Here is a 22,994-nt window from a genome sequence, read left to right on the forward strand (position 1 = left end):
TGTCTCGAGTTCTTTTAAAAATATCAGTGGTTTATCCCGGTGCGATGGGATAGGGAGGGAGGTGGGAGGGGGTTTCTGGAAGGGGAAAACATGTACACCCATGATGGATTCATGTCAATGTATGGCAAAACAAATACAATATTGTGAAGTTAAAAAAATAGATAAACTAAAAAAAAAAAAAAATTAGTGGTTTAACATCTTAACCAGCACTTAGACAAGCACTCTTGCTTCTTCACTAAAATACATTTGCAATTATTTCCTTCTGAAAAGTGTTAAGAGATGACTGCTGCTAGTAGATTTTCAAGTTCAATATCTACCAAATTATTAACTAATTGGATAAAATGTCTCCATGCTTTCAAGCCTTCAAACTGTTTCTAGGACAACATACTCCAGAACTATATGAAAAAGAGAACTTGTTAATCCAATCAGCACAGCATTTCACCAGATAGGATTATAAATTCTCCTTAGTTATATATAACTTCACTTAGAGCATTTTCTATGCTTCTTCACTAAATATTCCTGGAAAAACCTTAGAGCAGCATGATAAAATGAGAATACGTGTCAAATGCAAGGTACATTATCTATTGTTAATTAGAAGTGAATTTGTAAGGCTAATATAGCTTACTCTATTTTACTACTGCTACACAATTGAAAGACTCCCTCCCCTGCCCATATCATGTCATGCAAGCAGGAAAGCATGAAATGTCAAAACTGCCTAACATTAAAAAATAAGTCTCTTAATTTATTTGCATTCTAAAATAGAGCCCTTCATCTGAATCTTTTTTCCATAGAAAACACTAATAAATGATGTACAGGATTTGTCAAGCCCATATAACATGCCCTTTAAAACTTTAAGTTCAATCACTATTTGTTTTCTACTATTATACTACATTTTGGCAGCATCTGTTTATTGGTCTGTCATTGCACAATTGCAACTTAACAATAAACCAGTCTGACATTTTAGGTCTTGAAGATACATACCATATATATTTCTTTAAAAATAATCATACTTTTATAAGCAATACTTTACAGTAGACACCTCAAAAATCTACCATAGATGGGAAACTTAAAACGAGAAAAATTTAAGTTCTAAATCTTTATACATATATATCCAGATTTCTATATATATTATATATACATACACAAGTATATATAAAATATATATAATCAGATTTGAAAAATGAACAAAAACTGGGCACTGTACATAAAGTCTTTTTAAAACTCAAACAATAGAAAACTCTTTAAACATTAAACAATTTTAATAAAAGTTTCTGTACAATGCTAAGCAGTTTTATTTACACATAGAAAATGTAATAGGAGTAGTGTTTGAAATTACAGAACTCCTTAAAATTTCAATGGCAGGTAAATCTGGAAAAAATAACAGCATTCCATTCACAAATATTTTCAAGCAATAAATACGTATTTATAAATAGTGTAAATTTACATCAGGATTAGAAACAAAAATCACAAATCTGAAGTTTATTCCTTAGTCTATGTGCAATCCACTATCTTTGTGACTTGGCTGTTAATTTTTTAAACATTTTATTTAGGAACCAGAAGTGTAATAACCGTCATGGTTTCAAAACAAGACAGAAAAACATAAAAGTAGTAAAAAAGTTCCTTACCTAACTTTTCACATTAAAAAAAAGTTGACCAAATAAAGACTTAAAATTTCTAACTACCTTACAAAGAAATGACCAGCTAGGGTAGTATTTTTTTCCAAGGAAAATTCTGAAGAGGGGAAAAGACAGATGAAAACCAATTCGTCAGCCCAGAAATAGAGAAATATAAAAGAGGTTGTCTTCAAGTCAGTAGTCTGTATGATGTTGCCAGTTTTGTCAGATATATACAAAACATGGAAATTATTATTTTGTTTCTGAAGAACAGCTGATCAGCTTTGTGAGAGTCCTGGAGTAGGAGCAAAGATCTCCCTTGTCCAGTTGGTTGACACTCCGCACTTGGAAGGTTGCATAGACACAGTTTTCAGCCAGCAGCCTTACGAGATAGCTACAAAAACCAGTGGTGCAGAACTGGGTTACTTCCTGAATAGCAGAAAAGGTCTCATTTAATGTCCGTGGAACAATATCAAGATGAGGATGGTAATGGAGGAGCCTGAAAATGAAAGTAAAGTATGTTACTTTGGTATATAAATTATTAATAGTGTTTCCTAGCTCAAGGCTACAAACATGGTCTGTGTATAAAGGTAGGGGAAATAGCAATTCTCAAGAAAGTTTAACTGGCTGCCACACTTTGTCCAGTATAACCTCCGTTACTGTTCCCCACCTGGCCAATTTTCCTAAGAGTCTGAGACCATTACCCTACTTAGTGTACCCTACATTTTGGTACTTCTTCACCAATTAGTCAAAAACTCTTAAAATGTTATTAGGTTGACCATTTTTTGAAATTGCTTAAAAATTAAAAGGCTTGTAAAAAATAATATAACAAATCAATTACAACTTCCTTAGTGACTTGCTTCAGAACCTAACTCAACTAGATAATAGACTTTATTTAACATATTCCAGGTAATTTTCTTCTTCAAGCAATCTTGAAGACTATTCAAGTGAAAATACCAGAAGCTAAACTTCAAAAATTCAGTTTCTGACCACATATGTAAGACAAAAAGTATTGAAGGAATTCAACAATTCATAAATTATGTCTATTTCTTATTCATAAAACCATTGATGTGCTAGAGTAAAATGCTTTCCCCTAAGCATCTGCTGTTTAAAATTTAAAACTGTGTGCAATTTATAAAGGTACTTGAATTTCATAAGGTTATATAATGTACCAGGAAGTTAAGCTCCATCGAATATTCCTGTAAAGTTACTACTTCTGGCAAGGACAAGGTTTTAAATAAATACAATTAGCTCTAAAAGCAGAAGTTATTTAAAAGCATACATACTGACTCATTCTGTGGACACTAATAACCTATGTACAGAAACACTTTATCAACTGAGATCAAATGACACAAAGGATGTGACAGTGTTCTAAAAGCACACACAGATTTTAAAATGTAGTTACTGTGACATTATTTAGGGCTGGTCTCACTCAGGAAGAAAAGTAAAAATAAAATATGCCAATCTCATAGAAATAAATACCTGGAAGTGGAGGAGGGGGGAATATGAGTATTTCCTCATGAAATATCTAATGAGTCAAAGGAAAATTTAAATATTTCATTACCTCCTACTCAGGTGGCAGAACAAATTCTGGTGCTTCCCTATCCAGCTAACTATGTACTCACATGTTGGTTTCACTTACTAATGTAAATTGGTCATAGACTTGCATCAGGTCCTCCATTTTGTACTGTTCTAGCACCACAAAATTTTCCAGGTTTCCACTTGTTTTTCTTGCACAATCTTGGCAATGCACTATGTAGGTCTTTCGAGAATTGCTCTCATTAGTGACAAAAAGCAGATTAAAAACTTCCACCTAGTTCATATAAGAGAAAAAGCATTCAATAGATACAGTAGTATTTATTTTATTGTACTACTTCAGTATATAGAGTTCTACTTTACAAGGGAGTTGTGGACAGTGATTACTGATTAAGAGTGGGTACTAAGACAAACATAGCTCTGTTTAAGAATCTTTAATAGGCTGGGTTTATTTTCTACCAGACCCAAAGACATAGGTGGGACTGCATCTTTAGGGGAGTGACCCAGGGGAATGACATACTCATTAAAACCACTGGCAAAAAGCCTAATTCAAAAGTTTGATCAAGGTCAGCCTATTTATTTGTTTTAAATTCAAAACATCAGTATACAATCAGATGAAAGTGATCCTTACTTTCCTTCTACTTCTCAATGATAGCAGCCATTACAGAGCACTGTGTATGGATACTTGTCTTTCCCAATAGACTGAGCTCCTCAGCTCCTCAAAGATGAAGACTATGTTTTACTCATCACTGAAACTCCAGAGCTTATCACAGAGCTTAGTGCTTAGCCAAACCTCAAAACAAACTTGATGGATTCAATCATCTCAAATAAAAATCAATGTCAAAATTACACAATTTCAAGGTTGGAATGGATCATTAATATCCCTGGCTAATGTATTCAATGAAAGAAAATTCTCATGACTTCATGTCTTTTTTTGAAGTTATGTTAATTAAAATCCCAGGGTTAACCATGTTTTTCATTACTATCAATGAGCAATAACAAATAACATAAACCTTATAATCTGAGTTGGAAAATTTGTGAACATTCTTCAACTTGTTCCTCACTTCTGCCATTTAATGAGTTGTCTTGTGAATTTTACCTTGAAATATCTTTTTAATTCCTCTCCTTCAATATTCCCACTGCCAGGTTCTAGTTTAGGCCTTAGGATGACAACCCTTAACACCACTGCAATAGCTTCTTATCTCCATCCTCTCCAATCACTTTTCTCTCTGAAATACTTACCCAACTTGCATACTTGCTCAGAAACTTTTGATGGCTTCAATGATCTCAGTTAAATATCAAATTCCTTAAAATCATTCAAAATGTTCTGCGAACTTCCTACCAACCAAACTTATAAACGGGATTTACATAGTCTGTGTTCTAGCCACACTAAACTATTTACCCTTCTCTGAAGAAACCATTCCATTTCCCATGCTGTTCCTACAGCTCATAAAAACATTCATTCCACCTTCAATCTTTATCATTTTTTAGTTGCCTAAAATCATATTCATCCTTAGAGGATGGACTCAAATGTTAATACTCTGGTGAACTCATGCGAATACTAAAAGGGGAAACTCACATCATTTTCTCCCCTTAAGTGTCTTCCTAACAGTCAGACCAACTTTGCATTCACCATAGTCTCACATACAATAGAATTGTTTATAATTTGTCTTCCCTAAGTAGGATGTAAGCTCCTTCAGAGCAGGTACCACATCTTTGTTTCTGCATCTCTTGCAAGCCTTGGCCACAGAAGATTGACCAATGTACTGTGAATTGTACCAGAGAGAACTGAACAATCATCTGCCTGAAACTGCACTGAACTATATACAGTTTACTGGCATCTGTCTACACCTGGAGTGTTCCCAGTTTAAAATTCCAAGATTTAACTTGACACTTATCATCTGTTAAACACAGCTGTCCCTCAGTATCCATGAGGATTGGTTCCAGGACCCTCCATGGGTACCAAAATCTAAGCATGCTCAAGTCCCTTACAAAAAATGGCATACTAACTGCATATAACCTATGCATATCCTCCTTTATATTTAAATCATCTCTAGATTACCTATAATACCTAAAACAAAATAGTTGTTGGTGTATGGCAAATTTAAGTCATGCTCTCTGGAACTTTCTGGAATATCTCCTCAACCCTCAAATATTTTCAATCTGTGGTTGGTTGAATCCACAGATAGGAACCTGTGGATAGGGAGGGCCAACTGTTATCTACCAGATAAATGATTCTAGTAAATACTTTTAGAGTTAATTCAGTTAATTCACAGTTAGTGAAATGGCATTTCACCAGAATAAATTTTAATATAGTAGTTAAATAATAACATGGAACACAATGTCAATTTCAGTAAAATGCATTACATAAAAGTACATTAAAAAAAATAACTAAAGAGAAACCAAAACTGGAGAGGTAAGAGGTTTATAAAACAACTGAATAAGAACAATTATTTACCTCACAAATGCTACAGTAATGTGCTGGTTCTTCTTTTGTTCGCCCATGCCATATAATCTCTTTTCCTGCAGCAATGAGAGCTTCCCTCAAAGTCTGACACTGCTTCAGAGTTCTCAGAAGACAATACCTAGAGTGTGGGGGAAAGTTATTTGTGACCAGCAACTGAATATTGAATATTTTCAGCATGAAAGATGTATCAACAGAAGTAATGCCAAGAGATTCTGTTCTAATATCTGTAACTTCATTTTTATTTCATCAATTTCTCAGATATTCTCCAATTTAAAAAATAAGACTAATGCTTAGCAGGTCTGATAATGACAGTTATTAGATCATTTAAAGAGAATAACTGGCATCTGAATATCAAAATATAATAACCTGACCCCTTGTTTAAATATAAGTTGCTAATTTTGGCTCTTATTTGGGCAAGTCGATTAACCTCTTTGGGAGTCAATGTCTCATCCTTGAAATAGGAGTCTGAATCCCAGATGTGAATTCTATGATTTTAAGTAAAGTAGGAAAGCACATTATTTCTATCAACACTACCTAGACACTTATAAACAGCATCACTAATATGGTTGCTTCTGAAACTTTTGATATATAAGCAAAAAAGTATTTATGGATAATAGTCACCACACAATACAAAAATGTTTCACTGTAGTGTTGAAGAAGACACTAAATTCCCTGATTTTGACTTGAATACCATGAAATCTTTCATTCATATTAACATAATTGAACTTTCCTTATAATTTACACGTTTTCTAAACTCATGCTAATGATACAGTAAATTCTCACAATTTTTGATTTTCCTATAGTTTGCTATCATTACTTGGAGTTGTTTGCTAAGTTCTCTTACTCTCCTGTGAATCTTAGTGGCTCAGGTTCTTCATTTGAATACAGAAGATAGACTAGATGATCTGTATGGCACTTTTCAGCTCTAAAATTTGGAGACAATGAAAACACCCTAAAGAAAAGGAAATGGGTTTAGCAACTGAATGCTGTTTGAAAGTCAAGGTCTTATCTGTTTTATGCATAGTCTACTCAGTGCTTAGGACAGTGCCAAACGTGTAGTAGACGCTCAATAAAGATATGACTATGGATTAAAGTATGATAAATTATAGCATTTAAATTTCTCTTAACTTATATTTCCTTGCTATTTTATAAGTTACTAGGTTAAAATACTATAACTTATCAGAACCCACATAAGTTAAAAGCCAGTGTAAAAAAAAGATGATTAAAGATATATATAAAGTCTGATAACTTATTTAATAAACAAAAAGTAATACCAACTTTACAGTTCTAAGGCAAATTCCTTAAGTGCAAATTCTTGGGCGTTTAACTTATTTAGAAACAAAATAATGCTTTAAGACTATGGTTGCAACTCAAAGCTAAGAGGGGTGTGTGCATGTGTGTGTAGCTATGCCAGGGGAGGAGCAAGTAAAAATTGAGAACATGGCAAAAACAGAGAGTATATAAACTCAGGCTTTGCTGCTAGTTCTTGAACAGTACCTGCTCCTCCGTTTTTCCCTCCCTGTGTTCCATACACTTCATCTCTGAAGACACTGATCTAAGCGAACAAGTTTTTCAAGCAGGGCTTCACAATAAGGTCTTTTTCACAGGAAAATAATGCCCAAAACTTGGCAGATACCTTTGGAGATTTACAGACTTCACTAGGCTCCCATGTGGGAAAATAAACAAAAATAATACAATAAAAATAAATAAGTAATTAAAAATAAGAACCAGACAGGAAGCATATTAGATACTTGGCACATACTATACCATATAACGCTGGTGCAGGAGGCACTATTATCTCCACTCTACAAATAAGAATGTTAAGGCACTAGGCACTGATACTATAAAGCTATTTTTAAGTAGATGGACTGTTGTTTAGTTGCTCAGTTGTGTCTGACTCTTTGAGACCCTAAGACTATAGCCCGCCAGGCTCCTCTGTCCATGGGATTTCCCAGGCAAGAATACTGACTGGAGTGGGTTGCTACTTGCTTCTCCAGGGGATCTTTGGGACCCAGGGATCAAACTTGCGTCTCCTGCATTTGGCGGGTGGATTCTTTATCACTGAGCCACCTGGGAAGCCCTATTGAGCTAGGGGTTTGTAAAAGCAAAAAATCTCAAGTTTCCCCTCACTATCTTAACACTGTACTATCGTCCTTCTGGTCTCCTTTCACATGTTCTTACCCACGAACCCCCCTTTCTCTTTTGAAGATGAGGTTCTCAATCAGCACAGTTTTCCCTCCACAAACACAGAGGCTCGTTCTATGGAGTCTTCCTCCACTCTTTACTCAGCAAATGAACTTTCAGTTCCAATGCTACTACTTTGGCAGGTAGATTGCAGTTTATAATTTATAATAGTTTCATCTAGGAAAAAGGTAATATACTCCTCTTCTGCAAACAATAAAGGGTTAGAGCTAAGGCTGCTAAGAATAAATCCTAAGCCAACAGTATTTTGCTTTTGAAATCACAGCTCCAGAATTTTTATTTTGTGAGATACAGGAATCTAAGAAAACCAACAGCTCTATTAATCTGATCTGACAATGAATAACCAAATTTCGGTTTCCCCTTTGCCCTTATGTTTTTTCCTTAACAGTAAAATTTTTTGTTCCTTCCCATTTTCAAAAGGTAGTGGTTGGAATAGAAGAAGAATTGAGGGAGACAGAGGCTCTTCTGGAGTCCACAGCAATGAGCAGGTCCTCAAGAAGGAATCTGATTTAACTGAAGGGCAGGGGAAAATAAATAGAAAATAAAGAGATTTAAGGAAAAGATCCTAGGAAAGATACACATATAATAGTCAAAATTTGACTTAACAGTAATCTGTTCTGCTTTGAATAATCCCAGACTGATTTTATATGAAGACAATGTTTTGAGTGTATTGAGGAGCTAAAAAGTAAAAGTCAAATAAAATCAGGGTTGCAGTTTCCTCATTTTAGTTTTGCGGAATTTTAATAAGTTTACTGCATAGCAATTAAGAATTCAATTTGTTCAACCTATCTATGAAACAGCAACAGATTCACAGACATGGTAAACAGATTTGTGACTGCTACAGGGGGAGGGGGATGGGAATTGGGGAGGGATGGACTGGGAATTTGGAGTTAGCAGATGTCAACTATTACATACAGAATGGATAAATGACAAGGTCCTACGTATAGCATAGGTAACTCTATTCAATATCTTGAGATAAATCATAATGGAAAAAGACTGCAAGAAAGAAGTATATATGTGTGTAACTGGGACTTCCCTGGAGGTTCAGTGGTTAAGACTCCACACTTCCAATGCAGGGGGCACGGGTCTGATCCCTGGTTGGGGAACTAAGATCTCACATGCTGAAAGGTATGGCTAACTACATATAAATAACTAAATCACTTTGCTATATGGCAGAAATTAACATAACATTGCAAATCAATTATATTTCAATAAAAAAATTCAATCTGTCAAAAAGCAAAATAATAAATCACTAGCAAAAAGTTTAAGAAGATAGAAGATGCTGTTTCAAATGCATCTTAGGGACGGGGTCAGAAATTTCAGGATTTCAGGAGCTAGAGAAGTTGGGAATCAAACTTCCCTTTGACTTTGCAAGATCAGTCAAGATCAATCTGGTTTTAGGACTAATGTTTTTAGTTGTTTGGATAAAAGACTACACAAAAAGCAGGGGCGATTAAAGGCAGATTTGGCTTGGAAGCAAATCACAAGAGGCTGATTGAGGGCCAGATGTATTTGAGGTTATAGAGAAGAACATAATCCAACCAAAAACCCATTTGGCAAAAATGAAAACTAAAGTGGGATGGAATATTAGGAAACGGCTTGCCGTAGGTGATAGAAATGAAAATATACTTGAAATATTACAATAAAAAAATGGAAGACAATGAGGACAAATGATCATACACAGTCTATTCATAAATCAATACATTAGGCAAAAGACAGACAGACTTAGTATGTCATGGATGCTAAAAGGAGAGGGAGGTAGAACTCACAAAAGTTTTCATAAAGAAGCTGCCAATTAAAAAACAAAAACAAAAAGAAGTTGCCAATTTAGATGAGACAGGAAGGAGAAGTGGGAGGAAGGCACCGTCCAGGCAAAAGGAATTCCATGAGCAAAGGTAGTGTGGGGATTATTTAGGGACTAAACAACTGTTCTTATGACTTTAATCTTGGGATGAGGTTTCTGGACTAGGAGAATAAAGGAGTGAAGCCAGAGTGATATTAGATTATGCTAAAGTTAAGAAAACGCTGGGATTACTCTGATATTTTGGGGGTAACCTAAGGTTTTCAAAGCAAGTTCCCAAATATTGGTGTGGAGATAAGCAGCAGCATGGTTTAACTTGGTATGGCACTTCTAAAGTCTTTATGGTAACAATCTCTGCCACTAAGAAGTAGATGATATACAACTTTCAAAAGTATACCAAGTACCTTGCCTTGCCCAATCTGTCTTACTGAAAGAGCCATGTAGGCAAAGTGAGCCAACAGGTAAGCCCTCAAAACTTGCCACATGTCACTCCAGAGGTAGATTCACCTAGACAGCAGTGAGTGTCTGAATGTCAGTAAGACATCTAACAGTTTCATTTAAACCAACCACATGGCTGAAAATCAAGGTCTCAGTCAATGAAGAAATGAGTATCTTAAGAATTTTAAACTCTCAGAAAAAACAAGCATGAAAGCAAATATGTGTTAACCATGAGAATGGAGAGCTTTTGGATTGTTTAGATTTTGTTTGCTCAATGTTATCACAAAACACTGTATGGTTAAATATAACCCCCCAAGGACAACAGCACTAGAATCTATGCTATGTGGCGATACCACTTACTCAGTTTATTAGGCCAATAGGCTATGACTGTAGAGATGTAGAACACTTCAAACACCCAATGAAACATGGGAATCAAAGGAAAAAGGTAACAGTTTGCTTTAATTTATACTCAAAAACTCAGTGCTAGTGGTAAAGTATACATTATATAGGTAACAGGGTAGATAGGCTAATAATCTATAATATGTGTGAAAAAAAAGGGGAAACAAAAATATTATTAGTTCTAAAAGAGATCAAATCTAGACTAGGGTGTCCCTAACTTGTCTGGATCATAGGATTCATCTAGATCACTGTGAAAGAGATTCCCAGGGTTCTTCACACAGAGCTTTGAATTTACTTATTAGGAACAGAGTCTAGAAATCAATTTTAATAAGGGTCTCAAGTGATTCTTATGATTAGGCAAGGAAGGACCAGTTGAACCTCTTACTTCATTAGAAACAATGGCTAAAATCTGTAACAATATTTTTCAGCAAATCACCATGTTTTTATGATCAGAGCCATGAGAGATCACAGAGAAAAAGCCACAGAAAAAGCTCCTATGAAAGAGCAGATTCTGGAGCTAGACTGCCTGGGTTCATACCCCAGCTCTACCCATAAGTCTCAGTTTCCTCAAATGTAAAGAGGGCACATCTAACTATGTACTATTATGAGTACATATGTTATATACATGCTTAGATTAGCGCCCAAAAGTTAGTGATCAATATTTGAACTTAAGTGAAAATTTTCAATTGTGTTAAAATAATTATTTAATGACTTTTTTTTTAATTTGAAAAAATTGTGCAATGAATGCCAACTGAAAGTATAATAGTTATACCTAAAAGAACACAAAACAGATCATTTAAAAGCTGTTTGTCTAGATATATTTTATATATCCTAATATATAGGTCCCTAATATATTTTAGAGGATAAGATATATTAAAATGGAAAGACAGTCATAGTTCAGTGAACTGAAAGAAGAGATCAGTAGCTTTGCATTTATTGTCTTCCTTAATTCATTTCTTTGCGTGGGCACTGGTCTACTTTAAGGATAGCTAATGGTTCAGAAAACTCAACAGCTAACATCTTAGCAGGGATTACCTATCAGCCAGCTAAGAGATACAAATGTGTATCTCAGACTCCTTTTCTAAAAAATAGAACCATATATCCATCTGGTGGTTACATTAAAAAGATTCCCACTCAAACATCATAAAAGGAATTAAGAGTTCTACCTGCCTAGAGCCAGCAAAGCTGGTAATCATCACTTCCCATATCTAACCCATTTATTCTTTTCTTCCTTTACTCCCAGTTTCATCAACAAGAATAAATATCTTACTGCATGGCCCAAGCCAAAACCCCAGCAATCCTGATTCCCCTCTTACCTCCACTACTCAATTAATCAATACATCTATTTTACCTTCTATCCTTTGTCTTCCTTCTTATCTGAAATATAACAAATACCTTCTAATATGCCTCTAAATCTTCTGCCCTCCACTGAGTACTTATCTTGCTGGCAAGTGATCTAACATGCAAATTTGATTATTAAAAAGATTAAAAATTCTAAAGGCTTCTCATTAGCAGCTGCTGTCAATGTTAAGTCTACTTGAAATGTTTAGCAACAAAATTTTAAATCTATACTCTTTAGCTGATATAAATGATCCAGTACGGCTTAATCCTGAGAGACATTTCAGAGTTTAGTCTAAAGAAGGAGAAATCAAGCTTGCTTTCAGTATATGGGGTACGTGGAAAAAAGTTTATGTTCATTGAAACGGTGGAGGAAACCAAAAGAGAAGCTAATGCACTAAGCTTCCACTAAAATGTTCCTAAGGAGTTAGGCTATGAACTTTTCAAGTCAAGTTCATTGCAGTATGAAATGAAAGAAGTAATCAAGATAATGAGTATTCCTCTGACTCATGCCAATGTAGGAGACATCTGGAAGAATGTGAAGGAGAGTATGAAGATGACTGTATTTTAGAAACACAGCTAGGATGCAGAAATTTTGAGATTTACTAAATGACTTACTCAGATGAATGACTTTATGAAATTGCAAGGCTCCAAAAGATTCAACTTGAATTTAAAAGTACAAAGAAAAAAACAAGAATGGTATTGACTTTTAAAAATAACTACAGGTAATTCATGCTCAAAATGGTGACAACAGGAGAGAACATCATGTCCCATTATTAATCACTCGGTGCAAATACAGTTCATAATTTTTTATAATCCCACAAATTTTTCATAAATTTTGCATAAACTCACTGGTGTTAAAACTTGACCTGGGGCTTTCTAGAGTTTTTACTTAGCTCATGAGAGTGACTATTTATGTTTTACTGTAGAAATATTAATGTATTTGATTCCAGCATACTGCCATAAGCTGGTGGGAGGGTAAAATAAATGCACTGTATTATTTTTCTAAATCCAAAGAATTCAGAATATCAAAATGTATTTGGTCTAAGGGGTTTGGGATAAACGACTATGGAGGTGTAGTATTACTTTTATGAAGCCTTTTCTAAAATGTTCCCCTAAGAAGTGCCTTCCTCTGTGCTCTCCCATGGTTTTTGTCTTAAAACAGTATCTCCATCATTAAACCAAAGATCATGTATTTTTAACATTTTGACTATTCCCCCCATTTACTTTTAAGCAGTCTGAGAAGTGATCAGATCCTTCTGTCACCTAGCACAATACCTGAGTTCCAACTCAGTCTATAGATAAATAAAAGAATGAAAATAACTGGGTAGAGCTGAGTGAGTGAGTGTATATGAAGGCACATGTAAATTTTGCTTAGATTCTTTATGGTTGGGCAGACTTACTATTTAACCATGAAAACCTAAAAATCACACATTGTAAGTTTACAGTATTTAAGAATTAAAAGCAATAATGCAAGGAGAAAGTTAAGAAAGAACATCTTTGCAAATCTTCTCCACTCACTTCTTACATCTAGCAGATATTTTTTTCTTTGAAAACAGCCTACAATTCGTATCATCAAATGTACAATGAATCAATACTTTACTGAAAGATAATTCAAAGGAGGAGAAAGGTGGGTGTAAAAATTGCAGTTCATAGTAAAGATGGCTTAAGATACCAAGTGAAATGGTAAAAATAAGTAGAAAATTCAAGGACACATCTAAACAAAATGGAGAAATGGCTGACAAGGGAAGTAGGGGTCAGATATAAGGTACAAATGGGGATTTGAAAGAAAGTTTGTATCTGTGCCTTTGTATGTTTAGAATAGTTTGTTGTTGCTGGTGACCTCAGCAAGACAAGTGACAGGAGCATATTGAGGTAGAAAGCCAAAATACTGTGGATGGTGGAGTGAACAGGAAGGAGATGAAGAAAATGACTCAAAGTAGAGGGAAGGTATTATAAGGGAGAACCATTTCTTAAAAATTGGTATAGCTCATGAGCCAGTGCAAGTACTACTTTGTTTGCTGGCAAAATATTAGATTCGAGGAGCAAAGCAATGATGTGGATACAGTTTTACAGTGAAACTGAGCTTGTGAGAAAAGACTCCCTCTTTATTTCTGTAACAATACATTCTCTGTGTTCTCTTCCAACCTTTACCTAGTTCTCCTATTTGCTTTTCTTAAATAGAAGTATTTCCCCAAGTTCTGTCCCCAACTCCACCCCTCCCCTTCCTCTCAAGGCCATCTCAAACCACTAGTTAGAAGACCCCCTAGTCAGTCAGCTCTGACTTTGCTCTCTGGAATCCTGCGTTTCCTACAGCTTCTGAAAAACTACAGCTTCCAATAAACCAGCTTCTATACAACTATTTCACTGGCTCTTCAAACCTGTTACTGTTTCAAAATGAAGCTCCGTGTCACAGATACATGCAAATAGCTTTTACGTAAGACAGATATGGGCTTAAATCTTGGCTCTAACCAAACAGGTGACCATGGGATACGGAGAGGCACACCTGAAATACAGCCTGGGAACCATTTTGCTCAGTGCCTGGCTAAGGATCAAGCTCAGTTTACTAACTAACATTATTACTAAACCATTTAGAACCCAGAATTGTATCTTATCATCCAGAAGCTAATTCCATTTAACTACCAGAAACATTTTTATGAAACTCAAATTAGACCTTCTTAGTTAAAAAACTTACTCAAAGCTCTCCAACAGAAAAAACTTAAGTCTGGCACACAATACGTGATTTGCCACTAAGAACTTTCTACTACTCATCACACGGCCCATTGTGCTCAAGCCAGAATGTACCATCAACTGTTTTCAGCACACACACACAGAGTAGAGTTGTATCATACAACATATATACATTTCAGAGAATTCCTTGGTGGTCCAGTGGTTAGGACTCCAAGCTCTCACTACAATATATATATTTCAACTTGTGCAAATACGCAGTAGGGAAGTCAGGAGGGAGGGCAAAGGAGGTAGGTGTTAGGGAGAAAATGAGAGCAGGACGAAGTGAAGATGTCTAAAGTGAGTATGAATTTACCACCTCTAGGCAGTTGGATTTCCCCTAAGCTTCTCACAATGTAAGCAGCTTATCATGCTGAGTAAGATTTCAGAGTTACTGTAACAGGGCCTCTTCACGAAAGTCAAATATTTCGCCTGGTGCTCTACTGAAGAAAAGGGATTTATTCCCTCATTTGAGGAAAACATGACTGTATTGGACCAAAGGAGACATGGTACTATTTTATGGATGAAGTGAAGAAGCTTTCTAATGGTCCAAGAGTTTGCTCTTAAATTGGCTTTAGATGCTATACTTCTATCTTCTCCCTGCCTCCACATCTTCACCCTTCACACAAAATATCTGCATCCCAGAATACACAGATTGCTCTGACTCCGTGGGGCTGGAAAGTACTGAGTGGATCTGTTGTGTTTCTTTCAATCTGTTTATTTTATGCATTAACTTTCACTTCAAGACAGCAACTATGCTGTGTGTGTGTGTATATATATATGTGTGTATATGTGTATATATATGTATGTGTGTGTGTGTGTGTGTATATATAAACACACTCTCAGTGCTTAACCCAGAGGCTTGCATCTAGTCAGCAAATATTCATTAAATAAAAAGAAAGTACAAATAAAAGGACCAATGTTGGCTGGTGAAATTCCAAATATATTTAGGGAACTGGGATCAAATGATAGGTAGATTAGACCAAAAGGCAGAGGAGTCAGAGATCAAATTGCCAGCATCCTTTGGATCATAGAAAAAGCAAGAGAATTTCAGAAAACATCAACTTCTGCTTCACTGACTATGCTAAAAGCCTTTGACTGTGTGGATCACAACAAACTGTAGAAAATTCTTAAAGAGATGGGAATACCAGATCACCTTACCTGCCTTGTGAGAAATCTATATGCAGGTCAAGAGCCAATGGTTCGAACCGGACACAGAACAACAGATTGGTTCCAAATGGGGAAAGGGGTACATCAAAACTGTATATTGTCACCCTGCTTATTTAACTTATATGCAGAGTACATCATGCAAAATGATGGACTGGATGAAGCACAAGCTGGAATCAAGATTGCCAGGAGAAATATCAATAACCTCAGATATGCAGATGACACCACCCTTTTGGCAGAAAGCAAAGAACTAAAGAGCCCCTTGATGAAAGTGGAAGAGGAGAGTGAAAAAGTTGGCTTAACTCAACGTTCAGAAAACTAAGATCATGGCATCTGGTCCAATCTCTTCATGGCAAATAGATAGGGAAACAGTGAAAACAGTGACAGACTTTATTTTTTTGGGCTCTAAAATCACTGCAGATGGTGATTGCAGCCATGAAATTAAAAGACGCTTACTCCTTGGAAGGAAAGCTATGACGAACCTAGACAGCATATTAAAAAACATTACTTTGCCAACAAAGGTCCGTCTAGCTAAAGCTATAGTTTTTCCAGCAGTCATGTATGGATGTGAGAGTTGGACTATAAAGAAAGCTGAGCCCCAAAGAATTGATGCTTTTGAACTGTGGTGTTGGAGAAGACTCTTGAGAGTCCCTTGGACTGCAAGGATATCCAACCAGTCCATCCTAAAGGAGATCAGTCCTGAATATTCATTGGAAGGACTGATGCTGAAGCTGAAACTCCAATACTTTGGCCACCTGATGCGAAGAACTGACTCATTTGAAGAGACCCTGATGCTGGGAAAGATTGAAGGCAGGAGGAGAAGGGGACGACAGAGGATGAGATGGTTGCATAGCATCACTGACTCAATGGACATGAGTTTGAGTAAATTCCAGGAACTGGTGATGAACAGGGAGGCCTGGTGTGCTGCCGTGCATGGGGTCGCCAAGAGTTGGACACGACTGAGCAACTGAACTGAACTGAACCCAAAATATAATGAGTCACTTCCAGTCTTTAGAGCTGTTACATATAAATGGTTTCCATACTATACCATCCCTTTACCTTTTGGTGATCCGAGTTAGACTTTAGTTTATGCCCTTTTTCAACTTGCTATTATCTTGGGTGACTTTACATAATTTTTTCTCCAGGAAGTAACCTCAAACTTACTCTTCAGCGAAAAAGACCAATCTGAGTTATGATAGGATAATCCCACTACCAATCACATTTATAGAGTATGGTACCTAAGATCCAGCATTTTAAAGGATTTGTACATTACTTGCTATGGCTTGTTTTTTGTTACCTTTTGTCTCCCCCTATTACTTCTGTCTAGGACTAGATAAACTAGTGTAAATGATAAAGGAATAAAATAATACACAGCTACACAATTTTTGTTTGAATAATATTTTAGATTTGGGTTTGAAATCACTTTAAGAAGCTAGGGTTCTTTTCAAAAGACAATATTTTGAAAACAACACATGCTGGCCAAATTAATACAGCTGTAGGAGAAATACTTTAAGGTAAGTACTATTTTAACAAAGATGAAGACAAACTAATTTTGTTAGTGAGTATAAAGTGGTGTATTTCAAAATGAGTTTGTGAGATCAATTCTTTAAAGATACTGGTCAAACATACACGTTTGGGAAATACAATACATTATAATCCTTTTCCCCCACTCAAAAAATATACCAACCTTACAGTCTCTAAAACGTTTTACCAAAAATTAAAAAAATAAAGGACCTGTTGAACTTTATGTGAAGTGAAAGCATCTCAGTCGTGTCCGACTCTTTGCGACCCCATGGACCCATGGAATTCTCTAGCCCAGAATACTGGAGTGGGTAGCCTTTCCCTTCTCCAGGGGATCTCTCCAGCCCAAGAATCGAACGAACCCAGGTCTCCTGCATGGCAGGCGGATACTTTACCAGCTAAGCCTCAAGGGAAGCCTGTTGAACTTTATATAATCCATCATTCCCATATTTCTTTGACCAGAGTTCCCCATCTTTTGGGGTCAGAAGTAGTAGTGGTAGAAAACACTCTGGGGAAACACTGCTATATAGCACTGTTTGAAAATATTACTCCTAAAAAAATTTATAAAGTAGCTAGGATAGAAACTGTGGTAATAAATGAGATGCTTACTGGGATATATGTATTCATGTAACTTGTATTAAGTGTTTAAAGCAGATAAGAAACGGGACAATGATAAGATGGATGATTAAATTAAAATTTTAAAAAATTAACATTTAAGCCGAATGCCTATATTAAATGCTAATTTTCTATACCAGAAAATATTTTCTGATGCCATTCCCTCCCTCTGATACTAAGTGCAATCTTTCAGTATTAAAACTAAAGTTTCTCCTAGGTATTGAGTGGTTCAGCACAGGTTTGTGAATCTATTGGTTTAGAATTATTTGTGCCTTTGTTCCTCTTTGTACCACAGTGTACTGACTATTTTGAAGGGAAAAATACTTTTAACATATGGATTCTCTTATATTATGTTTTGTTAAACATCTGGACCATTTTGTTTTGATGTCAACATAATTCTATGGGGTGGGACAAAGTACTGAATAGTTAACACTCCCCCAAAAGAGAGGGGCTACAGCAGTTTTAGAAAGCACTTACTTAATCATTTCAAAAAGCTTTGGATCTGAGACCTTGATATTTCGTGCCATATTCCAGGAAAGATGAACCATGGGTACTATTGACTTCACACTTTGCAATTTGTTCCATTCGTACCGTTCCACTGCCAATTTATACTGGCAGGCTAGGAAAAAAAAAACAGTTATAAAGCAACCCAAAGTACCAAAGATAAGAAGATAACCATTATCACTTTCTTAGATGATACCATCAATACCAATTCTAAAAATCTCAAAATATTACAAAAATATTTTTAAGGTTACAAAAAATAATTCTGATAATAATAGTAGTGATCATATAAAGAGTGCTTACTATAACTTTGTGCCACACACTGTGCTGAAGTATTTCACGATATTATACCATTTAATCTTTGCTGTTACCTTATTAATTATATCATTTCCATTATATAGATGAAGAAATTGAGGCCCAGAGAGGTTCTGTAGCTTGCCCAAAGTTGCAAAAGCCAGGTTCTGGTCCTAATCCAGGTCGTCTGGCTTGGGAGGCCATAATCTTAATACTGCCTAAAGGCAGGCATAATTCAAACAGATTTTAACATAACAGGGCTAAATATACATGACATATCAGATAATGAAAGATTTCAAAGAATGCATAACCACTGTACTTTGCTTTCTCCCATAAAGGGTTTCCTTTATAAAATAAAATCAAGCACTCTAAAAAATTATTGAAAGTATCTTTCTTGTATATAAAACATATATATATATATTTTTTATCATTTGGTGAGATCTACAGTCTTGGATTTCTATTTGTTAACTTATTATCTTGTACTACAAGTTAAATTTTTACCCAAGGAGACATTCTTCCTCTGATTTCTAGTGAGCTACATTCCAAGAAAAAAATAATAAACTCATCAGATACAATCCTTTATAAACTAAAGTGTTTTTCTTAAAGTCATAGTCTTTAAAATACCTGTAAGTGGACCAACATTCCAAGCAATGTTGTTGCACCAGCCAATAGCCTGAACCCAATGCACAGTGCCTGCATTTATCCAGACCAAATCTCCAGGTCGCTGAATAAACCTATACACTGGAACATTTGCTTCATAAAGATCTTCAAGGTTGGGCCACCAAGAACCCATTAGGAAATTCAAATTATTTCTGAAATAAGAAAAAATATTACAAATGGATCAAGTACTTTAATAAGCTCCTTCCATGACTGAAAGACAATGTTGTAAGTTTTAAAAAATACAGTTATTCATTGCACGGAAACTTACAGCTTATGCAATGAGAAACTGTAGTATATGAAGTGAGTGAAATTAATTACAGTTAAGTAGTGGATGACTTATCTAAATATCAGTATTACTACCTTCAGTTGATTTTTCAAAGATCCGAATGAAATCAAAAGCTATTTTAAGTAACACTTACATACATTAACCTTTAATTTCATTTCACTAAAGTCTATTTTGATTAAACCCTTTTCCTTGGTGCACCTAGAAATCTCTAAAAGGTAAATGGAAGGTGGGGTTGGCATCAAGCTACTTAAATCCATGAACAGGAACTCTATGGCAGATACAAGTTCATTTTCTGAGGAAAAGTAGAACAGAAAGCAGAAATGTTCTCTATTGCTGTTCTGAATTCCAAGCAGTAAAGGGGGATAGCATATCAGTCTCTGTACAGTTTTGATGACTGATTGACTAAAACGATGCAGTTAAAAAATGAATACTCATACACATGCACAAATATCGATAACAATCACCACCACCACCACTATACTTTAGAAACAACATGTTACTAAGCTTTTCCTTTAAAATCTGGCTTTTAATTCTATTTCATCATGATATGAACTATTTTTACAACTACAGTTTAGAAAAACTTGTCTGTAAAGTGGAATATGGTTATAAACAAATCCTAGCCCTACCTATCCCATGTGTTGTTGTTTTAAAATTGGAGAAAACTTTCTATCTAAAAGCAAGCAAGCAATCAACACCATCTAATATTCAATAGCGAGGGTAAAAAAACAACTCAAGCTAATAACAACGACAAAAAATCAATTATCTTCTCTATCATATAGTCAAGTGACTGGTTATTTCATGACAAATATAAAGTCATAAAACAAACTATACAGATATGGTCGAATCAGTTAAAATCACAAGTAACAATCCTTCTATGAAACAAAATTACACTGAAAAGCAGAGGTAGCAAGTGGTATTTCTGAAACTTAGTTACATTTACCTAACCCTTCAGACTGTTTTATTATCCCCACGTTTAAGCTTTTTAGACATCATCTGCCTATTCCAGTTACCTATTCCCAGGTTACCTCTCCATGCAGATAGAAAAGAACATGATATCCTAAAAATAGTCAATCCTACTCAGAAATAATGAAAAAGGATCACTGTACTGTAGCTACAACAATATACTAAATAGTATCTCAAAGTTTAAGAAATAAAAATATTTCTGAAGCACCATAGAGATTTTCTATATGATACAGTTATTTCTCTGCTACCACCAGACTGCTGGTCCAGTAAAGATTAAAATGGATCAGGTTATTTCATAAGAGCATTTGACTCTTTAAAATTCCACATCTTGAGCTTTCTTACAATTAAAGGAAACCTATATAGCAAAGAAAATAAAAGGTGATTACCTTCTGCTTGTATATAAATTGTCTTATTATGGCTGTTTTTGCAACTATATTTATATATATACTATACAGTAAAAATGTAAACTATAGCTACATTTCATACTAAATCAAGTTATTTACAGCAAAGATCTTTTAACCCACAATTTGTGAACTGTAAGTCAGTATGTATAAAAGGTGTACAATTAATTTTCAAAGTCTCTCATATATAAATGTTTTAGGTGGTTTTCCCCATCTTTATCCTACTGGGCTGGAGAGGAAATAACACCAAATGTATGTATAATTTATATTTTTAGCTATAATAACTTTCCAATTTTATTACAAATGGAAAAAAATCAGGATCTTAAGTAACGGAGTAATTTTTTAAAAAACAAAGTAAGACAAATAATTAAATTTAAATTAATGAAAACAATTCCCAAGTACCCTTTAACATAAGATAATTAAACGAAGAGTTTCTAGGAACTTAAGGAAAGGAACATTTTCACTATGTGAATTCTTTCAATTCTAGGTGACAAAATCTGAAACTACTGTTTAAATCTTATAAAACTGCTTTATAAGAAAAGTTGCCAATGTAGTTTTAAAAAGAATTTGTATCATGATACAGCAAAGAGTAATACATTCAAGTTTAAGTTATTAACAACCTCTTAGGGTGCTCAATTATAGAATTCCTTCCATTTCTAAAGCCATAGAATTCCTTCCATTTCTAAAGCCATTTATCTAAGAACAATGTTTCTTTCACATAAACAAGTATTTATACATCAACTGCTTAATTAACCCAGTAAACAACTCAACTTTCTACCCATTAAATTCAAGACTATCACTATTGCATGAAGTGGTTTTAAGGTATCTTTCTTAAAATACTCTGAATAACACAAAATAATAGGTTTATAATCAAATCATTTTATAAATGAATTTCCTGCTGAATGGTAAGTGAAAACTGCTTATATGCATTAGGATATCCAGCTTAGTAAGTTGCCCTTTACAATAACTGTTTTAAAATAATTATGTTTAATAAAATTCAGTTTGGAAACCTACTTTTCACAGAAGTCATTCAGAACACCCCAGTAACCTTCTGGAACAACAAACCATTCACAGTCACCTGGACCAATATTAATGTTAACTGAACAGAAATTGTTATTTTCTTGATGACCTGAAATGTGAAAAGAAAAAAATAATCAGCATACAATAAATTCTATAGAAAAACGTGTCTTTAGAAATGAAACCTTAGAAATGTTCAACAGAAAATGCTCCAGTGTTATTCAGTTGTTTATCAGTATATGTCAAGTCTTAGAGCTGAGTTTGGTCAACCCCTAACTTTTTCAGTAGGAGCTCTGTGGAAGGCAATCTAAATCATGGTTAAAAGCTTAGGTTGTGAAGCCAGGTTCCTTGGCTTAGTTATTTTGTGACACTGGGCAAGTTTCTAAACCTTTCTGATTCAGTTTCCTATAAGATTTGGTGATAATGATTCCAATAAGTCAATGGGTTGTTCTGAGGAACAATGAAATAAGGACTGCTTTGAATACTGCCTAATACTTGGTAAGTAATAAATATTAGCTATTATTGATATCATTACCACTTCTTCCTTGTGAACTAATTCCCATTTCTCACAAGTAGCATTAGGACATCAGTAGAGAGGCAAGAAGCCTGATTTTCAAACTGTATGTAGTGGCAGGAATGGTGTCAACAAAAATGGCTGAGCAGGGAACTTGGGGAACTCACCAGAAACACCAAACAATAAAAATAACAAAAACACCTGGTGAAAACTGTCAGAAGCAACCTCATCAGAAATTTGGACAATATAGTCAAAGGTTTACAGAAATGAACAACTGACCAAAAGAAAGGTGACTTAAACACAGGAGGATATCTGTCTGTCACTCACCATATCTCCATTTCTACCACTGCTGTGACAGTGAACTTAAAAAACAGTAGTGTGAATTCCTAGTGTGAGTGTCCCTGGTTCTAGCGGGAGCAGAGCAGATCTTGTTCCCAAAGAATTATGTTCTTCTGTTTTGTCTACCCTGCAGTTTCCCCAAAAGGCTGACAGAAAAGGGACTTCTCGTTCTTTCACCTACCTCAGAGCTATATC

At 35.1% G+C, this 22,994-nt stretch overlaps 1 protein-coding gene across 18 annotated transcripts in view; it reads right to left on the bottom strand.

The window, feature by feature from the left end:
* Positions 1 to 1,240: 1,240 nt before the first annotated feature.
* Positions 1,241 to 22,994, bottom strand: part of KDM6A (lysine demethylase 6A) — a 181,540-nt gene continuing 159,786 nt past the window's right edge. For 11 of the 18 annotated variants that reach the window (XM_081566393.1, XM_081566394.1, XM_081566391.1 and 8 more), the window contains 6 exons: positions 21,944 to 22,058; positions 19,244 to 19,431; positions 18,302 to 18,443; positions 5,608 to 5,734; positions 3,256 to 3,426; positions 1,241 to 2,112 (listed from right to left, as the gene is read on the bottom strand). In XM_081566393.1, the coding sequence (XP_081422519.1) occupies positions 2,086 to 2,112; positions 3,256 to 3,426; positions 5,608 to 5,734; positions 18,302 to 18,443; positions 19,244 to 19,431; positions 21,944 to 22,058 (770 nt within the window). In that variant the 3' untranslated portion in view covers positions 1,241 to 2,085. Of the gene's footprint in view, positions 2,113 to 3,255; positions 3,427 to 5,607; positions 5,735 to 6,460; positions 6,569 to 18,301; positions 18,444 to 19,243; positions 19,432 to 21,943; positions 22,059 to 22,994 lie in introns of all 18 variants that reach the window. The other 7 variants (XM_081566390.1, XM_081566383.1, XM_081566387.1 and 4 more) reach the window with 1 other exon arrangement.

This window comes from Giraffa tippelskirchi, chromosome X (genome assembly GCF_054371585.1).
Source record: "Giraffa tippelskirchi isolate mGirTip1 chromosome X, T2T-mGirTip1v1.2.pri, whole genome shotgun sequence".
NCBI classification, from domain to species: domain Eukaryota; kingdom Metazoa; phylum Chordata; class Mammalia; order Artiodactyla; family Giraffidae; genus Giraffa; species Giraffa tippelskirchi.